The 22013-nt window shown below is 49.5% G+C and overlaps 1 protein-coding gene across 3 annotated transcripts in view; it reads left to right on the top strand.

The window, feature by feature from the left end:
* Positions 1-8436: 8436 nt before the first annotated feature.
* The window catches only part of ASTN2 (astrotactin 2), a 730659-nt gene continuing 717082 nt past the window's right edge, over positions 8437-22013 (top strand). Inside the window, exon 1 of one of the 3 annotated variants that reach the window (XM_075905853.1) lies at positions 8437-9034. In XM_075905853.1, coding sequence (XP_075761968.1) covers positions 8665-9034 — 370 coding nt within the window. In that variant the 5' untranslated portion in view covers positions 8437-8664. The remainder of the gene's footprint in view (positions 9035-22013) is intronic. The other 2 variants (XM_075905850.1, XM_075905849.1) reach the window with 2 other exon arrangements.

Below are 22013 nucleotides of genomic sequence, written 5' to 3'. Positions count from 1 at the left end.
GGCACTCTCTGGCCCAGCTACTTCCATGGTCTGGCATGATTTTAGTGAGCCAGATGTTCATTTATCGTGGGTCCACGTTTCCTGAGGTCCCATAAAGTTTGTTTACAGCCACCAGTTCTGGCTGTCAGGGTTCTGTGCTGTTATCTAGCTCTAATTTACCCCTAAATATTTTCTACGAGTAAGCAGTGGAAGTGTTGGCAATGCTGCTAGACAATATTGATCTCCCGTGGTTTGGCAAATTCTCTGGTTTGGCACCGGACAGGTCCCAAGGGTGCTGGACTAGAGAAGTTCAACCTGCACTGATTCATTAAGAAGGAGGTAAGTCTTAGAGCTTATCTCAGAAAGGCGAGGAGTCATTCCAGAGACGCTTCTTGTTGTCTCTAGGGAAAATTTTTCTCAGGGCGGGCTTTGATGGCTAGCTAGTTTGGTTAGCTAGTTTGTGCATTTCTCTAGTATGGAGGAAGGGAAAATGGCAATACTGACTGTATAAGCACCTGTCCCCTTCCGGCACACTATCTCAGGCACCAGCAATACAAGTGATCGCTGATGTTTGTGTTTTTGGCTCCTCCCTGACATTCTGTCTCTTGGGTCCAAGGCATCACTCACCCAGCAGCTGGACATAGGCTTTGGTCAGCCCAGACATTCCCTCTAGGAACAGGTGTCTTAGGAGACTCATAGCAAAACTCCTGCCCAGCTCTGGTGGCCAAGTCAGGCTTTCTGATTTGCAAGGTGCCTTCCAAGTGGCCTGTGCTACATAAGCAAAACACAAAGTTTCTAGCTTGCTCTTGGTGCTGTGTAAATAATATATCGATGCAGCCCTAAAGCACCGCAGGGGGCACATGGTTAGCACGTAGGCCTTACGTAGCAGAGTGCTGAACAATGCTGAGGTTGAGAATTGGAAAGCGACAGGGATGAGAAAAGGATTTCAGCAGAACTTCAGCTCAGAGGTGAGCAGCAATGTTGCTGTCTCATCAACCCAAGACATTGTAAGCATAATCCTTTATTTATACAGCACATTTACCAGTCTCTTTCCTTGCTACTGAAGTGCTCCCATCTCTGGGCTAAAACATGGCAACCGTCAACGGTGCACAGCAACATCATGTGTAACACCAACAGGCAGAACCGAACCTAGGACCTCTGGAGCTTAGTACAAGCCTCCACCGCCTGAGCTAAAAGCCAGCTGGCTCTCAGCTAAGGTGTAGAGACATCACATTCTGCCTCTCTGCAAGTGGTCTAAGTGTCACTAGCTGGGTCAGTGCACCACACCCAAGAGGTGTGTGGGTTACACAAGCAGCCATTTAAAATAGGATGAGAAAGTGACTGCAGTATCCAATTCAAATTCCAGGGGGGAATTTTAGGGGATTAGATTTACAGCATTACCCAAGACTGGCCAGGAACTTGGGGCTAACGTCCCTGTGCTGGCAAACCCTCTGCTTGGGATCTTTAATGCCTTTTTTATGAAAGGCAGCAGCTCTGGCAGCCCAGCATGCGTTAGCACTGCATGGGGACAGGGGATCAGTATTAACCCAGAGGCAAGCACGCCACCTACTGAATCACAAATGTCATTTCCCGCACAGCCGAGCTTTCTCTCAGGTGGCGTTTCACTGAATTGCTGACCTAGCCTGTCCCCATTTCGCTTGTGAGAGCTGAAAAAGAGCGCAGCTAGAGTGGTGTGGCTGTATACCACAGTTGGACACCATCTGGCTGCAAAACAGCATTTATACACTGCAGTTTAGAAGCAAAATTAATTCTGTGGCATTTCCTTTGGAGTAAAGAAATCCTTCTGCTCTCTCCCTTAGTGGAGTGCTTGTTGCGGATGTGAATCTTGCTGTGTGAAATAGAAGCCTCTGATTACACCAGAGCAGTATGATATGACTTATCTTCCCCCCGCACTAACCAACTGCGCAATTTGCCATACCCATTACAAACCGTATAAATTGTTCTATATGTTGTAAATACATATATAGTGCATTTTAATGATCGCTGCTGTATATCTTCAGTAATAGGGCCAATTGAAAACCACTTCAGAAAGCCTCTATTGATATCTTTGCAATAGCTCCTAATCTTCTGCACCAGCTGATAAAAGATGCATTAGGCAAGGCTGTCCAGAACACAAGCTCATGCGATTGTAAGTCAAAGTGAATGCTCCACCTGTGGCCACTTAGCCCAAGCTGGCTTTTTTCCTCCTCCTCCTTTTTAACTTGGATTGTATTGACATTTTAAGTATTTTCCAGTTAAGACATCTGCATGCAGATACCCAGAGAGGAACAAATCACAGGACAGGCACAATCACATTTGGGATATTGTAAGAGAGGAGACAGCAGCAATCATGCTGATTTACTCCACCTGTGTTGATAAATAAATCAAAGACAATATCTCTAGGTTTCCATTTAAAATCCACTCAGGGGAAGGTATAGGATTTCGGCCCCACCAAACTTCTCCATGCAGTTCTGTTAAAATGCTTGTAAAATGTGTACTGTCTCCCTCTAGTGGCCAGTCTACCGAGTAGATAACCTACTACTGCTACCAACTCGGGGTATGTCTACACTGCCGTTCTTCCGACAAAACTTGAGGAACGTCCACACTGCAATTGCGTTCTTCTACAAGAAAATCAAAAGAACAGGGTTTTTTCCAGCATTGGTAATCCTCATTCTACAAGGAAGAAGCCTTTTTCTGAAAGAGCTCTTTCAGAAAAGGCATGTGTGGACGGGGAAAGAGGGAGTTCTTTCTGAAGAAGAGGAAAGAGGAAAAAGCACAGGTGCCCTGGTGGCCATTCTGTGCATAGCAATCATAGCTTACATGAAAGACAGTGTCCATTCAGTCTGGATGCTCTCTTTGGAAAAATCAGATCGCTTTTTCAATCCACTTTTGCAGTATGGATGCTCTCTTTCAGAAGAAGTTTTTCCAGAAGATCTCTTCTGAAAAAAACTTCTTCTGAAAGCCTGCAGTCTAGACGTAGCCTAACAGAATTGCTCTGGTGGTCACTCCTCCACAAGCAGCAAAGACCTGTGCTTTTTGTGCTGAAAGTCCCAGATTCAGCTCCTTCTGTCAGGGTTGATACAATATTCTCTTTGTGGGCCAAAATATCTAATTATTTGTACCACAACAGTGCCTGTGGGGTTCCATTGCACCTTCTACAAGCACATACAAAGAGAAAGCCCAAACCCTAAGAGTTTCTTGTTTAATAGACAAGATAATGGGTGGATAATGAGACAGAAAGGCAAAGTGACTTGCCCTCTCTTCTGATTTCCCATCAAGCATGGCATGCTCTCTGCCCAGAGCTAGACCACATTGGTTTGTGACAGCATCACTTAGGCTATGTCTACACAGCAGTGTTATTTCAGAATAACCGGCATTATTCCGAAATAACATAGTCCGCATCTACACAGCAAGCAGCTATTTCAACATAACGTCAAAATAATGTTGAGCTGGAGGACTTCTTACTCCAACTCCTGTAATCTTCATTTTATGAGGAATAAGGGAAGTTGGAGGAAGTGTGCTCTAACTTGGACTTCCTGCTGTGTAGACAGCGCCGCAATTGACGTAGCTCCAGTTGTGTTCCTTATTTTGGCTTTAGCCCTGCTTTGTAGACACGTCCCTCCCTGAACTTGTACTTTACTTACAATTCTCTTGACTGTTTCACTTCTGGACTGTGTCTACACTGGCCCCTTCTTCGGAATAGCCATGCTCATTTAGAACTTTGGAATAGGGAAATGCGCGGGGGATTTCAAGTAGGAATAAGAGATCCTCCGGAATAGGACTTTATTCCGGAGGATCACACCAGTCTGGACGCTCTTTTCCGGCTTTTCCCCAAGCCGGAAAAAAAGCGGCGGCCATGTTTATTTAAATCCCACGGGGGATATTTAAATCCCCCGCTCATTTCCCTATTCCAAAGTTCTAAATTAGCATGGCTATTCCGAAGAAGGGGCCAGTGTAGATGTAGCCCTGGGGTTTTTCTTGAGCACAGGTGGCCAGTTCTGGGTGGCTTTGTGATCACATGCTTGATCTTGATGCTCTTCATTGGCAAATCTGCAACAGACTTCAAAGAAAAAAGGAACAGGGTCTTGGAGACTACATGGAGCCCCAGAAACTAATGCTGGGGCAGAATTAAGGTTTGAAATACATCTGGATAATACACTGTCCTAGAGTGCCAATTAGTTTCTGAAAACTTCAGCTTACACTGACTAAATGCACCTGGCTTAAAGCAAACTCATTGCAAAAAAAAAAAAATCATTGTAAGCAACCTTCCATAGCTGGCACTAGCACATTCCTGGTTATTAAGTGAAAAAAAATTAAATCCACTACACTGTGCTATTGCTCTTTAAAATGGTGCTTGTCTTAGACAGCAGAAATCCATGAAGTCAACTACACTTTTATTCACATTGCACACACATTACTGTCTTTAACACACTTATGCTCACAACACCCCAGTGAGGCAGGGCAGTGCCATCACCCAGTATACAGATAGGAAACAGAGGCACAGAGAGGGCAAGCACTTTGCCCAAGCTCACACAGGAAGCCTGTGGCAGAGCAGAGAATTGAATCTCAATCACTAGCCAGCACCCTACTCACTGGCCCCTTTCACTGTTCACATCTGTACTGCTGGCTTTCAAACAAAGCAGTAGAACAGTTTCAATCAGTCTTTGGAATTTAAAAAAACTGTGGAACTGTCTTTTATTGATGTGGAGGGTTTCTTAGAGAGTTGCATTTGCACTATTTGGATTTGGGGCTAAATTTAAGCCATAGAGTCTCTTTAAAGAAAACAGTTAGAAGACAGTCGGCCACCTGCATGTATATACAGCACAGACCTCTCTAGTCCGACACTCTCTGGTCTGGCAACATCCTGGCCTGGCATGATTTTAGTTAGCTGGGTGCCCACTTATCATGGGTGTGGCCAAGTTTCCTGTGGTCCCATAAAGTTTGTTTACAGCCACCCATGCTGGCTCTCAAAGTTCTGTGCTGTTATTTAGCTCTAATGTACCCCTAAATGTCATCTGAGAGTTCAGCAAACAGTGGAAGTGTTGGCAATGCTGCTAGGCAATATTGACCTCCCGTGGTTCAGCAAATTCTCTGGTTCGGCACCAGTCAAGTCCCAAGAGTGCTGGAGTACAGAGGTTCAAACTAGCATTTTGCATCCAAAGAATTGCATTTCATAGGTAGGTAAGTATTAGCTGCACTTGACAGGTGGAGAATCTGAAGGACACTCCAGTCACAGTCCTTACTCAAAGTCACACATTTAGTGCAAAGCAGGCAATGGAAGCCGAATTTCCTAAAGGCTAGTTTGTGACTAATCCCTAGAGCATGTGAATCTCTGGCTTGGCTATGAACAACACAACAGAGAAAACAACTGCAATTTTATTTTTGATTGCATCAGACTACAGCTAAACTGCACCCAATTAAGAGCCAACTCAAACACCCTCTGTTAAGCACCACACAGAATCTGGATCATGCTATAGGTCTCAACAGGCTATGGTACTGATGACGCTGCCACCTTATGGGCCAGGAAAGCCAACAATAGCCACATTCCTAACATTAGCGGCCCACATTCAAAGCCTGTTCAGAAGCAGCAGAGGGATAAGCAATGGCAGGAAGTTTTGTTTTTGTCGTGTGAAATGCTACAGAAGGAGGAACATGATGGAACTACCCTGAAACAACTGTGAGCAACTGTGAACTGAATAAAAGCCCTAGTTGAAGGCTACACCATTCTTAAAAAAAATTGGACTTGGCATAGGTCCAACTCTGTGGATGCTCTGGGGCTTGGATGCCCCCTGGAAAAAATATGGGGTGTTCAGCATCCCCAAGGCTGAAATACTCAGCACCCCACCATTCACCCCATCCACTTGTGCTCTGCCTTGAGTCCTCATCTCTGCTTGGACTCTACCCACCTTCTGCCTGCTCAATCACTTTCCCCCCCAATGCCCCATCTGATGCTTGCATGGGGGGATGCAGCAGAGAGGAACATCCACTGGCAAAAACAAAAGTCAGTGCCTGTGGGACTTGGTCATCTTTCATTGGCAATACCTTGCAATTTCAACCCTCTTTCACCAACAGAATTCAATGAGCATTGCATAGCTAGCCGCAGTATTAGATTCCACATCACATAATTTTCCAGATGATGCTAGGGCATCATTACTAGAAATTAGGCAAAACTCAGTGTTTTCTTTGGCTTTGTAAAGAACACCTTCCCTAGAATGACAGAGTTTCTACTACATTATCAAACACTTCTTATCAAAACATTTTCCCCAGCATGTCTTTCTGGGGTTGGCCCTTTAAATAAGGCAGCGGCAGCAGCAGATGCTCTAACGGAGCCATTTTGTGAGTAGCTGCTGCATCTCCCAACTGGTGCGTGGTTGGAATTTTTCTCTCTGTTTTCTGCGTTGATGAAGACAGGGTATGTGATCACATTGCCCTTTTGTAATGCTAGTTAATTATCATTATAAAGCTGGCTTATGGTATTGTGAATCATTTGGCTTCGTTGAAAGTTTGTTTCAAAAGCCTTCAGTCTCAAGTTTGCCTGAACTAGGCTCATTATAGGCAATCTCTTCTTCTGTCTAGGGACTTGCCCATCTACCCATAAAATAGTAATAGCCAGCAAATTTCACACTAAGCACTCTTCTGTGTTATTGCATAGAGCCAATTGTGTAAAAGGAATGAGTAGCCTGTGGGTATACCCAGCAAGGAACTAGGTACCATTTCCAGAAATGAGGGAGATGCGGAAGAAAGGACTGGACTCCACGAATAAGACAGAAGAAGAAATCTGATGTTAAAGACAGTAGGGACATAAGAACTGAAGGCAAATGAAGTGAACTGAAAGAGAGGGAGAGAAAAAAATCACAGAGGGCTGAGAGTGGAAGGGCAACTGAACAAAGAGTTAATCAGAAAGATTAAGATGTGAGAAGGTGCAGGGAGAACTGGAAGGCAGCTAATAGAAGTGAGTGAAAAGAGAAAGAAGAAAAACGGAGTTAATAAGAGACAAGGCTGGGTTAAGGACAGAATGATCAAGTGCAGAAAAAGCAAATGGTATAAAAGCAGTGTGATAAATAAATGGGTGGATGGACAGGAGCAACAGACAAGAAGAGCAGCTTCAGGCCAGGGGCATTACATCAGCCAGGGAATTGTCTCACTGAGACTTACCCCAAGAGGTGCTGAGGGATTTTTGCTCAATGAAGTAAATAAAGGAGGGGGTAAAGGGAAAGAAAGTTGGACAGATTGAGGGAAACACAGATTGAATCAGATTAACTGAAAGATAGATTCAGGAAGCAATTAAAGGAGTGAATTAAGGTGGGAGGTAGAAGGAAAGAAGTGGTGGGAATGAGATGATGGAAGATAAAAGAAGTCAGAGGTTGAATGTGGAATAATTGTCAGGAAATAGAGAGAAAGCTGAAGAAAAGAACTAAGGGGGATATAACTGGAGAAAAAGAGGGGATAGAATACCTGGTTAGATGAACTGGACAAATTGAGATTGGAGTGTGAGGGTGCTGGGATGAAAGGTTTGGGCTGAAGCAAAAATCAGAGGTGTAAAGAACTGCAGCAGAGGAATGGGACAGAGAACAGAGGAACTGGGAGATAGAAGAACTAAAAGATTTACGGGGACCAGAAGAATCTGAAGTGAAAGACTTGGACTTTGCTTTATCCACTTCCTGTGGGCCAAGGAAAGAAAGTAGGGAAAGGTAGAAAGAGAAAGAAAGTGACAGCAGTTCTGGGCAAAGCAAAGCGGGTGGAAGGGGTGGTGATGACAGTTTGCTGGTGAGAAGAGTTGGATGAAGAAGGGAAATGGAGTTTTGGGGGTAAAACAAGAAGGGGAGGGGTAACTTGGCTGGAGAAGGCCAAAGGAGAGTTCCAGGTTAGAAGGGCAATGTGAAGGGCAGTGAGAATTCCTGAGATTAGGGGGAAGGACATGGGGGAGAGGGCAGTTTGGGGGTCCTGAGAAGAGCCTGGTACTGGGCACCAGGGAGCTGGGAGTAAGTGGTCATGGGGAGGCTGTGAGAACCAGGGCTGGAGAGAGTCTGTGAGGCTGTGGCTGGCCCTGGTGCTCCAGGGCTGGGGAGGAGAGTTGGGGAAGGGAGGTTCTGGAAGTCCCGGGTCTTGCTGGGAAGTGGCCGTGGAACCTTGGCAGGGGGATGTGGTGTCTTAGCCAAGGAGAGAGCAGTTCAGAGAGGACCTGGGGGGAGCCCATTTGGGGGGCTGGGATTGGGTGGAGAAGTGTGGAGAAAGGTGGTGACCCAAGCAGAGAGGGCGTAGTCCAGAAGGGGGGAGGGTGAAGGTGACAGCTGGGATGCGGGGGAGGGCTGGTGTTGGGCAGAGGAGAGTGGTGAAGCGATGCCCCAAATTGGGAAGGTGATGCAGAGAGGGCTGTGGAGAGGGGGCAGAGGAACCCTTAGGGGGGTGCGGGGAGGGCGGTGCCCCCGGCGGGGGGGGCTGGGTGAGGGGAAAGGAGTGCCCAGGCGGGGGGAGCCGGGGTTGGGCAGAGGGGGGCGGGGAAGGCGGTGCCCCAGGCGGGAGGAGAACGGGAGGGGCCCGGGCGGCGGAGGGGCGGGCTGGGGCGGAGCGCGGCTGCCGGAGGCGGGCTGAGAGCAGCAGGCTCAGTCGGCGGCTCCCCTCGCAGCGCCCCGCTCGGCTCCCCGTGCGCCTCCCGCTCCGGCTCCAGCCCCAGCCCGGCCCGGCATGGCAGCTCCCCCGCGCTGCAGCCGGCTCCGCCGCGCCGCCGCCGCCCGGTGCCCGCTGCAGCCGCCGCCGCCCCCGCTGCTGCCGCTGCTGCTGCTCCTGGCCAGCGGGCCCGGCTCGTCCGCCTCGCGGGAGCCCGACAGCCCCTGCCGGGTGAAGACGGTCACCGTGTCCACCCTGCCCGTGCTGCGCGAGAACGACATCAGCTGGAGCGGGCCCCCGCCGGCCGCCAGCGCCGCCGCCCCCGGCCCCTCGGGCCCCGGCCCCGCCGCCGACTCCCGGCTCCTGCTCTTCGTCCGCAACGAGCTGCCCGGGCGCATCGCGGTGCAGGACGATCTGGACAACACGGAGCTGCCCTTCTTCACCCTGGGTGAGCCGCTGCGCGGGGGGACCCGCCCGGGGCACGGGGGCTTCTTCCCCCTTCCCGCGGGCCCCGGGGAGCTGCAGCCTCCCCGGAGCAGCGCGCACGGCGCGGAGCCCGGGCACTTGCCCCGCTCCGTGGGGGAGCCGGTGCGGGGCTGGGCGAGTTGCCTTCGCCCCCGGCAGGGGAGCGCACCGGCGAGGGGGACACGGGCAAGGAGCAGAGGTTGGCTGGGGCACGCGGTGAGGTGGTGGGGGGCTGGGTCGCAGCGCGGGGCTCCGTTTTGCGGGAAGGGGGCAACTGAGGCACGGCCCTGGCCTTGGGTGGCGTGAGGGGCGGGTGGCTAGCTGGCTGGCGAGGAACTTGCCCTGGGTTTGGACTCGGCTCGAGGGACGGGGGAGATGATGGGGAGCACCGTACAGTACCCGCCACAGCCCCAGGCCCGGGAGCACCTGAGGGGTAGGAGTACAGAGGAGTTAATAGGGTTGGGAAGGGGCAGTGGTGCGGGGGGGGGGGGGGGGACATGATGCAAAAGCACAACCTCAGTAGCTAATTCCCTGGGGGTCCCTGTCTGTGCCCCCACCCTTCACCACTGCCTCCCTCATCTCTCCCTTAGAATCCTCTCCTGGTGGGTTGCTGTTTCAGGGCAGGACTAGCCGGCATTACCACTTTTCACTGGCTCTGAAATATTTATAATAGAGTTAAGGGCTCCTTTTTTGTTCAGGAGTCAAGAGCATTTGACTTGATCCAACTCCTGTGCCTCTTCCCCTGTGTGCCCTTCCCAGACGTCACCCCTCTGGGCCTTTCACATACCTGTAGCTGTTCACAGGACCTGCTTCCCTTAGTTTAAACACTTCCTCCATGGCTTTTTGTCCCCCTCAGTCCCTGTTGCAATGATGCACAGTGGCTTCAGTTTGCTCTGTCACAGAGGGGCTTTTGCCCCATCCCCTTGTGCAGGATTTCTCTGCCCTTGCCAGTGTGAAACACAGGATATTTCTTTGAGGCAAGATCTTCCCTCATCCCTGAGTTGCCAGCCAGTTTGATTTTAGAAATGTTCTTTGCAATGATCCTGCAGGAGTCACTTTAGTGCTGTCACGTTGCTGTGGTTTGATTTCCCTCCCTTGTAATTGATAGCTTCATTATCTTTTAGAGCTTCTTAATGTTCGCCGTTTTCGTGCACGTTTCTTGTTTCTGGAAAGGGGAAAAGAGCTGCAGCGGGGTCTCTAGGCTGCCTGCTAGCTTTTCAAAATGACCGGTTTGGAGCATATTGGCTCAGCCTGGAAAGCGGGGTGGTACTAGTCAGACTTAACTGTCTTCTGCTCTCATGTGGAATGGCTAGCCCCGGAGAAGCTGCCACAGCGTAGTGGAAAATAGGAAATTTCACTTCATTGCTTATAAATATTGTGGCTGAATGCTCTCTGATTACCTCTGCTTTGTGCGATGCTTAGGCTGTCAAGGTCTATGACAGCATGCCCACATGTTTCTCCATCCTTCCTAAGATTTCCCTGTAGAGGAGAACAATTAAAATGGGTTATGAGAACATTTTTCTTGCATGAAGCTAGTTGATCTCCTGCTCTAACATGGGATGTTCCCGCAGCTTGTCACTCTTATCCTGCTGTACATATTAGATCTGACTTGTGCTACTCAATAAAAGTGAACTGTTTAGAATTCTGTAGCTCAGGCATGGTGTCTGCTGTGGCAGATGACTGAAGGCTTTTGTTGATCTCAATACATCTCCTGTTTATCCACTGGCTTTCGTCTTCTCTGGGCTCTAAACCACCTGTAATTTGAGTAGCTGCATGGCTTATGTCTGTGATGCTGATGAGATGCTGCCTCATGCACCTCTGCTGTGACTTGGAGAGGGTTGCCTTCTCTGCATTTAGCATGTTAGGATATTCTAACTGATGTGCATGTTAAATGGGTAAATAGCTGTATGTGTAGCCTCAGGCGATTGTTTACAAGTGACTATTTTTCCAGTGGATGTGATGTGCCACAGAAGTGAAATGACTAGCTGCATCTCATGGTCCCTTTAACCCCTTGGGAGGCTCTTCCAGTAGAAAATGGTGGTAATAAATACTTGGATTCCTCTTTGACTGAGCTTGTTGGGGTCTCTCTTTGCAGTCTGCTTGCTTTCTTAGGAGTCTTAAGGCAGTCACACACACAAAACCAAAACCAAACTTAAAGTACTTCAGGTAAGAAATCTCAGATTCAAGGAACATACAGGAGACGAAATAATGATAACAAGAAACTTTGATTTACAAGGTTGAGGTTTCAGGGCAAAATGTAGTTGCTGCAGGGATCGAGCGTGGATTCTCCCCAATCCCATGTTACACACTTAGCTAAATGCATCAGAGGAAGGCAAAAGTCCCTTCATGTCGCCTTAAGTATCCATTCTGGCCATAGGAATGATACTAAATGTGACAGAGCAGCAGTCTATCTACTATGGCAAATCACATTGCAATGAGGGACTTGGTGGAAGGACTCAGTTTGCCTAAGAATGTCTCTTTCAGCCATTCTGTGCCTTCGTTAGTGCTCACAGTTAACACAACTCTGTCTGAGTGCTGGTTTCTGGTACAATCTCTTTTGTCTGCTAGACTGGCGGCTTTCAACCTTTCCAGGCTACTGTAACCCTTTCAGACATTTAATTCGTGTCAAGTATTTCGCAAGTTTCATGTAACTTAAAAATGACTTGCTTACAAAATCAGACATAAAAAGACAAGTGTCCCAGCCACACTATTCCTGAAAAATTGCTGACTTTCTCATTCTACCATATAATTATAAATCAATTGAAATATAAATACTGTACTTACATTTTAATGCCTTGAGCATAGAGCAGTACAAACAAGTCACTGTATGAAATTTTAGTTGGTACTGATTATGCTAGTGCTTTTTATGTAACCCACTGTAAAACTAGGCAAATGTCAAGATGAGTTGATGCAGCCCCTGGAAGACCTCCGGGTACCCCAGGGGGGTTGTGATCCGTGGTTGAGAACTACTGTACTAGACCCCCACCAAGATATATTCAAGCCGGTGGATATTGAATTTGCTGCAGAGTAGAAATGAGAACTTCCCCATGTGGGATGGCTTTGCCACAATTTGAAATGTAATCAGTGCCTTGCTTCTGTGGGAGGCAACCCACCCTGTCCTTTCCCAAGGTCTGTCTTCTGAATTGCTGGGGATGCTTTGATACTGCAGGGTTTTTTTCCTGTCTCCTGGAGTGGCAAGAGGTCTTCTCACACTTAACTCTTTCCTGGACAGTCATTGTAAAGGATTTTGCTGGCTAGTCAGATTGCTTTTTGGTACAGTGAGTAGGGGGGTTGTTAGAATAGACCTAAGACAGCTACAGACCCAGGTCCCTCTGACTTGGCATGACCCTAGAGGAGAAGTGGTTTGTGGAGAGAGAGGGATGGAGTTAGAATAAAGCTCTGTAATAAACTCCTTCATCTATGGTTCCTCTTCCCAAGGTGACTATCCTTGTAGATTTTTTCTCTGCTGCTTCCTCTTTTAAACTGTTCAGCAGTGCCTTGCAGCTCTAAATAGCTTCTATGTTTTCTGTGCGCCTTGCCAGACCCTCTGGGATGAAAGGCTCTGCACAAATGTAGGCAAAAAAAGGGGAAGCCAATAGCTTTGATCTTCTTTGGTGGTGGGGGAAATTGCTGTAAACATAGTCCCCTCCTCACTGCAGTACTTCTTGCTGTTGGACATGAAGAACGTTTTGATTGGGTTTATGGTAGCGATTTGTATGTAGACTTGTCTCTGTGGGAGAGTTTTCCTTTGAGTTCCGATTTTCCAGGTACCTCGTTCATTCTCTCCTTGAGCGGCAGAATGCTTTTTATCTTCCGATGGCTCCAGATGTGTCCGTACCTCTTTCCCGAGGCTTACATCCCACACTGTCTACCTGAGTGGCTTCCCAGAGGAATTTAGCTAGAAGGAGCATAAAACAGAGCTGATGGTGGTGTTGATACCAAGAACTTCAAAAGAAAGGAAATTGAGAATAAAACAACTAAGAGTCTGATTTATGGGAACAGTCTCTTAATCTATTAATGGTAACATCTTTCTGGGGATGAAGCAGTAACTTGTGTCAGCTTGTGTCAGCCACTGCTGTAGAATCCAGAAACATCTCCCTTTTTCCTCATTGCAGTGATTATTTCCTTTCCTGTGAATGTCCACGGCTGAAGTGTTCCTCCTTGAAGCCTAATTGGGCTACATACCCTCCCTGGCTGCTTCTTAATGCCTCAGAACCCTCCAAAGGCTAGAAATGACTTATTCTGTAGTGAAGCAATTCTTCATGAGTGGAGAAGGGAGAAAGACTTCACTATGGGGCATTGGCTACAATAGATGTCTTTGATTACAAATTTCTGCCAGTGGGAGCTGTATTGCAGATAAGTTCTCCCAAGTCTAAGCAAGGCTGGGAGATGCATTACTAAAGTCTGTTGGTTATGGGACCTTTTCCATAGTAGCTGTAACTATAACAGTGAGAAACTTGCTAATAAACAAACCACCAAAAGCGAAGCAGAAATGTGGGCTAAAAAGGCAGGAGAATCTGGGGGTGTGGGAAGTACTCCTCACATGCAGTGATTTGCATCAGAAAGATGCTCCTTCCCCTGCGACCAGGCTCCCCAACCCTGGTGGTGTTCAAGAGATTCAAGTTGCACTTTCCCCAGTAAGTGTGAATGTTACTAAGTTGTGGCCGTATGAGTACAGATGGCATGCCGGAGGAGCATTTTAGCCCACTAGGGGGTGTTGGTGTCTGGAGATACATACTCTTCATAAGCTGCCGTGAGGAGTTTTTCTGCAAGGGATTTACCTGGATGAATTTGTTTGAAACCAGCTGAGGGGTTGGGAGCGGTGTTGACTTTGGATCAGAGAACCTGAAAAAAGATTAACTAACTTGACTCCTCTGATTGCACCTAGCCTGGCTTTCTTACTCCCTTGAGAGGATCCCGGCACCAATGCTCAAGATGTTTCATAAGCCTTTCCCCTGTCTTAATGTACACAATAGACAACACACAATCCTTGTGATTTTCTACAACCTTGGATACACCTGTTATCCCTTGCTGGGTTTTTTTTTTATTCTTCTGCTGCTTTCATTGACATAGTGGTCCAACTTATTCATTGACCTTAGACTCTCTCTGACGAGGCCTCTCCTCACTGGGGCATTTTTCTTGATTTAGTCAGTAGTTATGTACTCCATGGAGAACATCTATTCACCAGGCTTCAGAGCCTGCTTTAAGTGAAATTCAGGGAATGAGGCGCGCGCACACACACACACACACACACACACACACACACTATGTACGTATATATGTATGTATTATGTCCTGGCAAGTTTTCACCAGATTCTGTTGAACTGGCATGTGTAGCACTACAAGATGCTGTGTATCTATGGGTGTCAGAAAAAATGTGTGTTTCTGCATATGCATTAGGATAATCATTAATAACACCCCCACATACAACGGGTATAAGCTGACGTGGTATGTGCAACTTGGCTTTCACATTCCAGTGTTTTCTGATCCTTAGCTATGCAATCCTAACATCCTCTTAGGTTCTTTATTCCTATTTTTGATACACTTTGACTTTCTACTGCAGCCATCTGGGTGCTTGAGCTGTCTTGGGGGAAAAACCCCCACACTGAATCTTTTTAATACGGAGAATGTATTTCTCATTTCCGAATATTTTAGTTGACTGTTAAGATCTCTTTTAAAAGAAACAAAAATCCTCTTTTGTTTTAACCTGGAATTTTTCCAAGTTTGCTGCATGCCCAAAAGTGGAATTTTGGAGAGTGGAGGGAGTGGAAATAGGGCTACAGTAGAATTGCCTATGCTTTTGCTGCTGCTCCTGTAAAAATCCAATACAACCTGTTTATAGCAGCCCACTTTTACGTAAAGTGCTACATTGTCCTGCATTTTGCTTCAGCTACCCCAGACTAACACGGCTACATCTCTATCACTTTTACGTAAGTGGGGCTTTAAAAAATATATATTTTTTAAGAGCAGGAGCAGATCTGTAGTGAAATCATCATGCGGCACAGAATTGTAACCTGAGCTGCATTTTGCACCGGGGTGCCCTGAACCAAATTTGGACTGGACTGCATACTTGGGTTCCACTGCACAGTGAAAAGTAACTTGACTTCGATTAATTCAAAGGTTCTTCCTTTTCCATTGTGCAGACCCTTTGTGCTGGGCTGGAAGAAGTTGGCAGTACTCTGAGCAAGGCGTTGGTTGGCATAACACTCTCCCATGGAACACTCTTCCATGGGGTGTATTCTTGCCTCCTGCTGGCTGTATCCAAAATAGCCTAGCAGGGTAACGAGAAGCCACTTCCAGACTCACTGAAGAGCCTTGCCTCCTGCAGAATCGAATTCACGCCCTGCTGTGCAGAAGCACTGATGGGAACGCAGTGAAAACAAGCCTGTTTCAGAGGAGTCCCTGGAACGAGAAGGAAGGGGTATCACCTGAGTCTGAGAACAAGGGAGGGATACCTGTTAGTGTGGAACAGCCGCGGTTAGAATGTATCCAACTTGGGCCAGGTCGACAAAATCCCCGATGGGTTGTGCTGGTTACTAGACTTGGCTGTGCAAAGATGAAAGGGAAAATGGAACAAACTTCTTGTCTGGTTGCTTCCACCTGGCTTTCATTCATTTCCATCATGTTACACAGAGCAGAGAGGCTGCAGGCCAGATCCGAGGGGCCACGGGTTGTTGCCTGTTTAAGTTAATGGCTCACGGTCAATCGCTTTGACGTGGAAGCACTTTGCAAGCCGAGGCAACTGATGGGAATGTAATGGTTCAGAGAGTGGGGGAGGGCACGGGGGATGTGACCTCTGTTAAGAGCAGTAGATACAGCTCTCTCCTTAAGGAGACTTTGTACAGCCAATACAGAATGCCTGCGGGGCCTATCAGCGCCAGGGCTAGGAGGCAGGTGTGGCTGGTGCCACTGGTTGTCCATGTAGCTTACTGAGAGAAGCTACCTTTAAGGAAGAGGAGGCTTATGGCCAGAAAACCTGTCAGGACTTGCAGTGGATCTGAATGGGCTTTGTAGGAATTGGCAGTGTCTGTTTTGTCTAATTTGTTGCTACTGTTCTAAAGCAAGCAGCTGGCTACGGTGGACTGCTTTGTGCAGCCGTGTAACAGCCTAGGAGGCAGAGAAACCTGCGGTTTTATTCCCAGCTCTGCTGCTGACTTGCCAAATGACCTTGGGAATGTCACTTAACTTGTTTATGCCTCACCCCTGTACGGTGTTCCCTGTAAGCTGTGCGCCTGTGTGGCTTCTTTAAGAGAGATTAAAATGGCTCCCAGCTGATTAGCAGAGCACCCACAATTAGGTTTTTTTTTACAGGTGGTGCACGTTTACACATGCCTCGGTGCATAGACAAAATCATTCTGCACATGGATGGAAAAAATGAGAGGGAACATTGCTCCTGTGTGGTGCAAAGAGCCACAGATGCTCTGAAAGGTACTGGCATCCCAAGCACTGAGCTGGGAAATATGCTTGAATTCCCAGCTTATACGCTGCCTTCAGATCTCTGTCTATTCAGTTGATATTTGCTTCCTGCTTCTCTCGAAGAGGTAAAAGGCCAGGCAATAGTAAGCTTCGTTCTCACGGGCAGTCCCAGAGAGAATTATCGGTCTCATGAATTTTGTTAGACCTTGACTGCACAGACACCACGCATCTCTGCAGCCTGGCTAGCAGGCCCCATCCCCAAAGGCCCTGATGTGAGGCTTGCTGCCATTGTTCCCTCTTATCTTTTTCATCCATGTGCAGAATAAATTTTTACATGCACCGAGGCATGCATGAATGTGCACTATCAGTAGAAACAAAAAACCCAACTGTGGGTATTCTGCTGACCAGCTGGGCGGCATTTAAATCTCTCCTGGGTGGCCGCAGAAGCGCACTGCTTACAGGGAGCACTGTTTGCTGCCGTCTGACGCTGGGAAATCACTTGTGGGCGGGTAGACCCTTCTGCGTCCCTTTCTTAGAGCAGTCTGACGCATATGCAATTCATCCCTCCTAGGGGGCTTGGTCATCCATAAATGCCTTTGTAAATCTGACTGGGTTGCTGGAGGTGATCTCTTGGTTCAAACGACAGCTGGCATCTGAACAAAAGAGCATCCTTAAAGAATTGCGGCTTTCCAAGAGTACCCATATTGACCAGCTAGTGGCAACAGAAGATTAACTATAGAGAACAACCCATGCTTTGCAGCTGAATTGCCAGACCATTGGTAGGAATAACTAGAGGAGGCCTGCAGTTGTGGGGTAAGCTGCTGCCACCCTCATTTCTCCACTTTCTGCTCCTGCTCCCATTCAGAAAGGGAGGGGGTAGAAGTTGAGATCAGTCACCTAAGCTAGATAGCTTGGCACCCAAGGTCTGCCTTTGCCGGGCCATGGCTCAGTAGGAAATGCACTCCTTTGCAAGGGACCCTTGGGAGCTTTGATTCCCCTTTGCATGTGTGTGTTTTTCAGGAGGGCGTAGACAGGGGGAGAGATTTCAGTCGACTACTTGCATCCCTCCCCCCCTTGCTGCCTCTGTAGAGTTGGGGAGGAAGCAGGAGCCGGTGCTGGGAGGAGCTGGCTTAAAAACTGGTTTTCCCCCCAGCACAGAGGCAGCAGCGGGGGAGGGGCAGTAGCCCCTTTTGTGGGGGGTCCAAGCTCCCCGTGGACAGAGGCTGGTCCCTGGCAGCAGCCGGAGTCTGCGATGGGTCTGAGCTCCCCGCAGACAGAGGCTGGAGCAGGGGAGCTTGGACCCCCCCATGGACAGGGGCTGCTGCCACCCCCCATTGCTGCTTTTGCATCAGAGGCAGCAGTGCAGGGCAACAGGCTGCTGGTCTGTGCAGGGAGCTGGTTTTTAAACTGGTTCCCCTCATGGTCTGATACCGAGGCAGCAGCACGGGAGGTAGGCGACACCCTGGGAGTGGGGCCAGAGTACACTGGCTGCTGGCCCCTCTCCAGGGACTATAGACTAGTCGACTAACCACTAAGAATTCATGTGGCTAATCCACTGCTCTGTTACCGGCTATCTAACATCCCTAGCACAGACTCACTCCCTAGCCATGTGGAGCAGACCCAGCTGGAATGGACCTCTGGGTGTGATGTTAACACACCGCTGCCTGACACCTACAGCCCAACGGACCTGCCAGCTCTCTCTGTGTTAAACGGGCTCGGAGTCACGGGAAGGCTGGCTCGGGGCCAGTGTTCTCTGAGGCTAGCGGAGATGGCGTTTCCCTGCTGTGGGTGATGGGAGTGATCCTTCTTGTCCCCCCTTCTGCACAGATCTAGCCCTCGCATTTTCACATGGCTTGAACAGCCTTCCCCCCGCCTCCCCGCAATGAAGCCAGAGGCCTGCCCACGCTGCCTGGGGGAGGGGGCATGAGGCTGAGAGCTCTGACCAAATGAAACTGGTCCAAGGCATTAACATGGGAAGCCTTTGAGTTTAGTAATGTCAGTTCTCGCTGTGCATGGAATCCCAAGAGCATCTCGGATGATTCAGAAATAGCGAGGGAGTCTCTCTCCTCTGACTACGGCTGTATGGGCAGGGAGAGGAAACCAGTACTGCCCTTCCCCTCCTCTTTAGTCCCCTCTGCCTCCTCTGAGCGTTCAGCACCTAGTTCTGCATCCCTTGCCCTGTAGGACCAGCAGCGTGAAACAGACCCGGACCTTGTCACTAGCCCACTTAGGAATTGGTGCCATGGAAAATCATGGAATGTTTTCAGACTGCCACCAGGGCTCTTCTGATTCGCTTAGGGGGCCTACTGTCCAGACAGCATGGAGACAGCTAATTGTTTTGCTGTTGCCAGGTGAGCCGTGTCTGGTGTCTGCATACAGCTCTTAGAGAGGATGTTTGACCCAGGCAAGGAACGCTTTGCCTCCCCTGGGACCCAGCCCATGCTGCTTGGCTCCTGGGCTCTCTACTCTGTCTAGAGGCGAGTGAGGAAGTCAGGTTACTGGCTTGTTGCTGCTTGGGACAGAAGGGCTGAGATGGTGCTGAACCCCTATCTGTGCCGAATGAGGCTGAGGCAGGAAATAAAGGAACAAGGGTAATTCCAGCTTTCTCTGGGCTGCTCCTTTCAAGGCCTATGCCCTCCTAACCCTGTGCTCCAGCATCCCTGTCTTTCTATAAAAGGCAAACCCGGTAGGAGCCAGGGAACCCACGACTTAGCTCTGCAAGCAGCAGAGAAGGGGAAGAAATTTTCCATCAGCAGCAGGCAGCAGTAGCAGTAAAAGAGATTTCCCAGGCACCTGGTAACCACTGAATTTAGGAAAATTACTGAGAGTTGGCTGCACTACTCCTGAGGACATACTTCGGGGTTATCCTGTTAGGGGCGAAGAGGGCCAGGTTTCCTGGCTGCCTGGTCCTGGTAAGTGTAGCTTTGCATACTTCTCCTGTGTGGGGTAGAAGTGGTGCATTGTGGTGGGGACATGAGGGAAACCTACAGGGCCTGCTGTAGTGGTGGGCCGCCTGTAGCTCATGGGACACATGTGGCCCACTGGGCCTCCACCTGCAGCCCGTGGACCCCCTGGCTGACCCCTCCCCCACCTACCTCTCATATACTGTGGCACTGGAGCCCTGAACTTACCTCTCCTCCCCCAGCCTCCCAGCACTTTCAGAGGCATCGCAGATTGCCTCATTCGTGCTCTATCTGCTTCTTCCCCTCCCTGCTTCACATCAGCTGTTTGTGGCATTCCAGTTCTGGGCTGGAGGGGGGAGAAGTGGGGACGGAGCACAAATCTGCCAATTCGTGGCACCTCTGAAAGTGCTGAGAGGGAGGGGAAGGCACAGATAAGTGTGGGGCTACAGTGCCCCAGTGTGTGAGGGGCAGAAAGGGGGGCTGCAGGGCCACAGGTGGAACCCTAGTGGGCCACGGGCTGCAGCGGCCCACTGAGGTGTGGGCGGGCCACTGATATGACCTGCCTACTATTCACGGCTGCCCATCTCTGGCCTGGCATCATCTCTGCTCTTCTAATGCACTGGAAGAAAACACAAATTGCACAGCCAGCCATATTAATAAGCTGCAGTGAGGGGAGAGAACCCCGTGGAGCTCTTTGCGGCGTGGCACTGGGGAAAGTGGGTAAGACACCCTGGATGGGCTGCAAGAGCGGCTAAGTTCTCATTCCCAGGAGTGAGAGTGAAGAAGCCTGGAGGTTTCAAGCCATGCTCAGTTACTACTAGGGACAGCAGAGAATGTCCAAGCTGCAGAGCAAATCCATCTCTCTTGTCTGGGTCTCACTTTCCTGGGACTTTGAGGCTCTTGTTTCCATTCTCAAGAATTATGCATTTATAATTTTTACAGTGCCCAAGAACGCTCTTTCCAGAGTCCATAAAAGCCATGTTCCCTGCCACCACGTGCCTGCAGTCTACCTGCACAGGTGATGAGGGGCGGTAGCTAAGAAGGCAAGGGAGGAAATGAGGCAGCTGCCCAGAGGTTGGGGCACTGGACTGGGAAGTCTGGAGAGCTGGATTTAGGTTCCTTTTGCTGGTGATGTTGGGCAAATGAGTTCACCCCGTGTGGCCGTTTCCCTTCCCATCACTTGCCTGTATCGCAGGGACTGTCTGTCTGGTGCCAGCAAAAGGGGGCTACTGTAATCAAATGAGAAAGGGACGGGCAAGGCTGAATGGCAGCAAAATGAGCCCCCTGCTGCCGAGCTGTCATGGGTGCATTGGAACGTTAACTGTGTCTTCTGGAGGGGCTTGGTGAGACCTCTGTGCGGTTCCTGCCTTCTCCCCATGTCTGCAGCCTGGGTGGGAGTGTGTATAAGTCAGCTGGAGAGGAGAGTTGGGTTTCTGCTCGGCACCCACCATGAAAGGGAATCCAAAGCCTTGTTTTAGCGTGTCCTGTGTGCTGACCTGCGTTTCCTCCACTTCTCTCCCCTCCAATCTAATGAACAGAGAACCCAGGGGCCCAGCAGGTTTCACCCCAGCTTCTGCTGTCTCTGGTGTGTCTTCCCCAGGCTGCCTGCCTGTTCCCCACCTCTTCCTAGTCCCTGGGGGTATGTCTACACTACCCTCCTAGTTCGAACTAGCGGGGTAATGTAGGCATACCGCACTTGCAAATGAAGCCCGGGATTTGAATTTCCCGGGCTTCATTTACATAAGCCGGGCGCCACCATTTTTAAATCCCGGCTCGTTCGAACCCCGTGCCGCGCGGCTACACGCGGCACGAACTAGGTAGTTCGGACTAGGCTTCCTAGTCCGAACTACCGTTACTCCTCGTGGAATGAGGAGTAACTGTAGTTCGGACTAGGCTTCCTAGTCCGAACTACCTAGTCCGTGCTGCGTGTAGCCGCGCGGCACGGGGTTCGAACGAGCCGGGATTTAAAAATGGCGGCGCCTGGCTTATGCAAATGAAGCCCGGGAAATTCAAATCCCGGGCTTCATTTGCAAGTGCGGTATGCCTACATTACCCCGCTAGTTCGAACTAGGAGGGTAGTGTAGACATACGCTGGGTTACTGATGGCCACAGACTGGTGTTGTTCAAATATGGGCACCAGTGACAAAGTACCTGCTGGCAGCCGTGGGGGATTTTTGCCTCTATCCAGCTGCTCCGTAACAACAGTGTCATGAAGTGCTCCTGAGTCACTAACCTGCTACAGTGGCAAACACCAGGCTCATGTGGGAAGGTGGGAAATCAGGGAGCTGGGGTGGCTGAGCCAGGGTAGGCCTGAGCGAGGTGCATCGGCTCCCAGGTATGGTGGTGCCACTAGTGTCCAGTTGCTCTCATTGAGTTTGGGAGCCTGTTACAATTACTGACCTACCCTTGGGGGTGAAAGAGGAGCTGAGGGGGAGCTGGTGATGTGCCAGTGACTCCGTCACCCAGGCAGGGTTCACCCCTCCTGTTCCCTCTGCCCTGCTTTCCTGCCTCGTGGCAGGCCCATTAACCATGGAACCAAGAACTCCCAAGGGGCTGAGCCCAGTGCAGATCCCAATCTGTTGTCCCTACTTGGAGCTCCTTCCACTGGAGATCAGCCCTGTGGGTGAGAGGGCTCTACACCCT

This window comes from Pelodiscus sinensis, chromosome 22, assembly GCF_049634645.1.
Source record: "Pelodiscus sinensis isolate JC-2024 chromosome 22, ASM4963464v1, whole genome shotgun sequence".
Lineage (NCBI taxonomy): Eukaryota > Metazoa > Chordata > Testudines > Trionychidae > Pelodiscus > Pelodiscus sinensis.
Note: the sequence above shows the minus strand (reverse complement) of the source record. Positions and strands in the feature narration are given on the sequence as shown.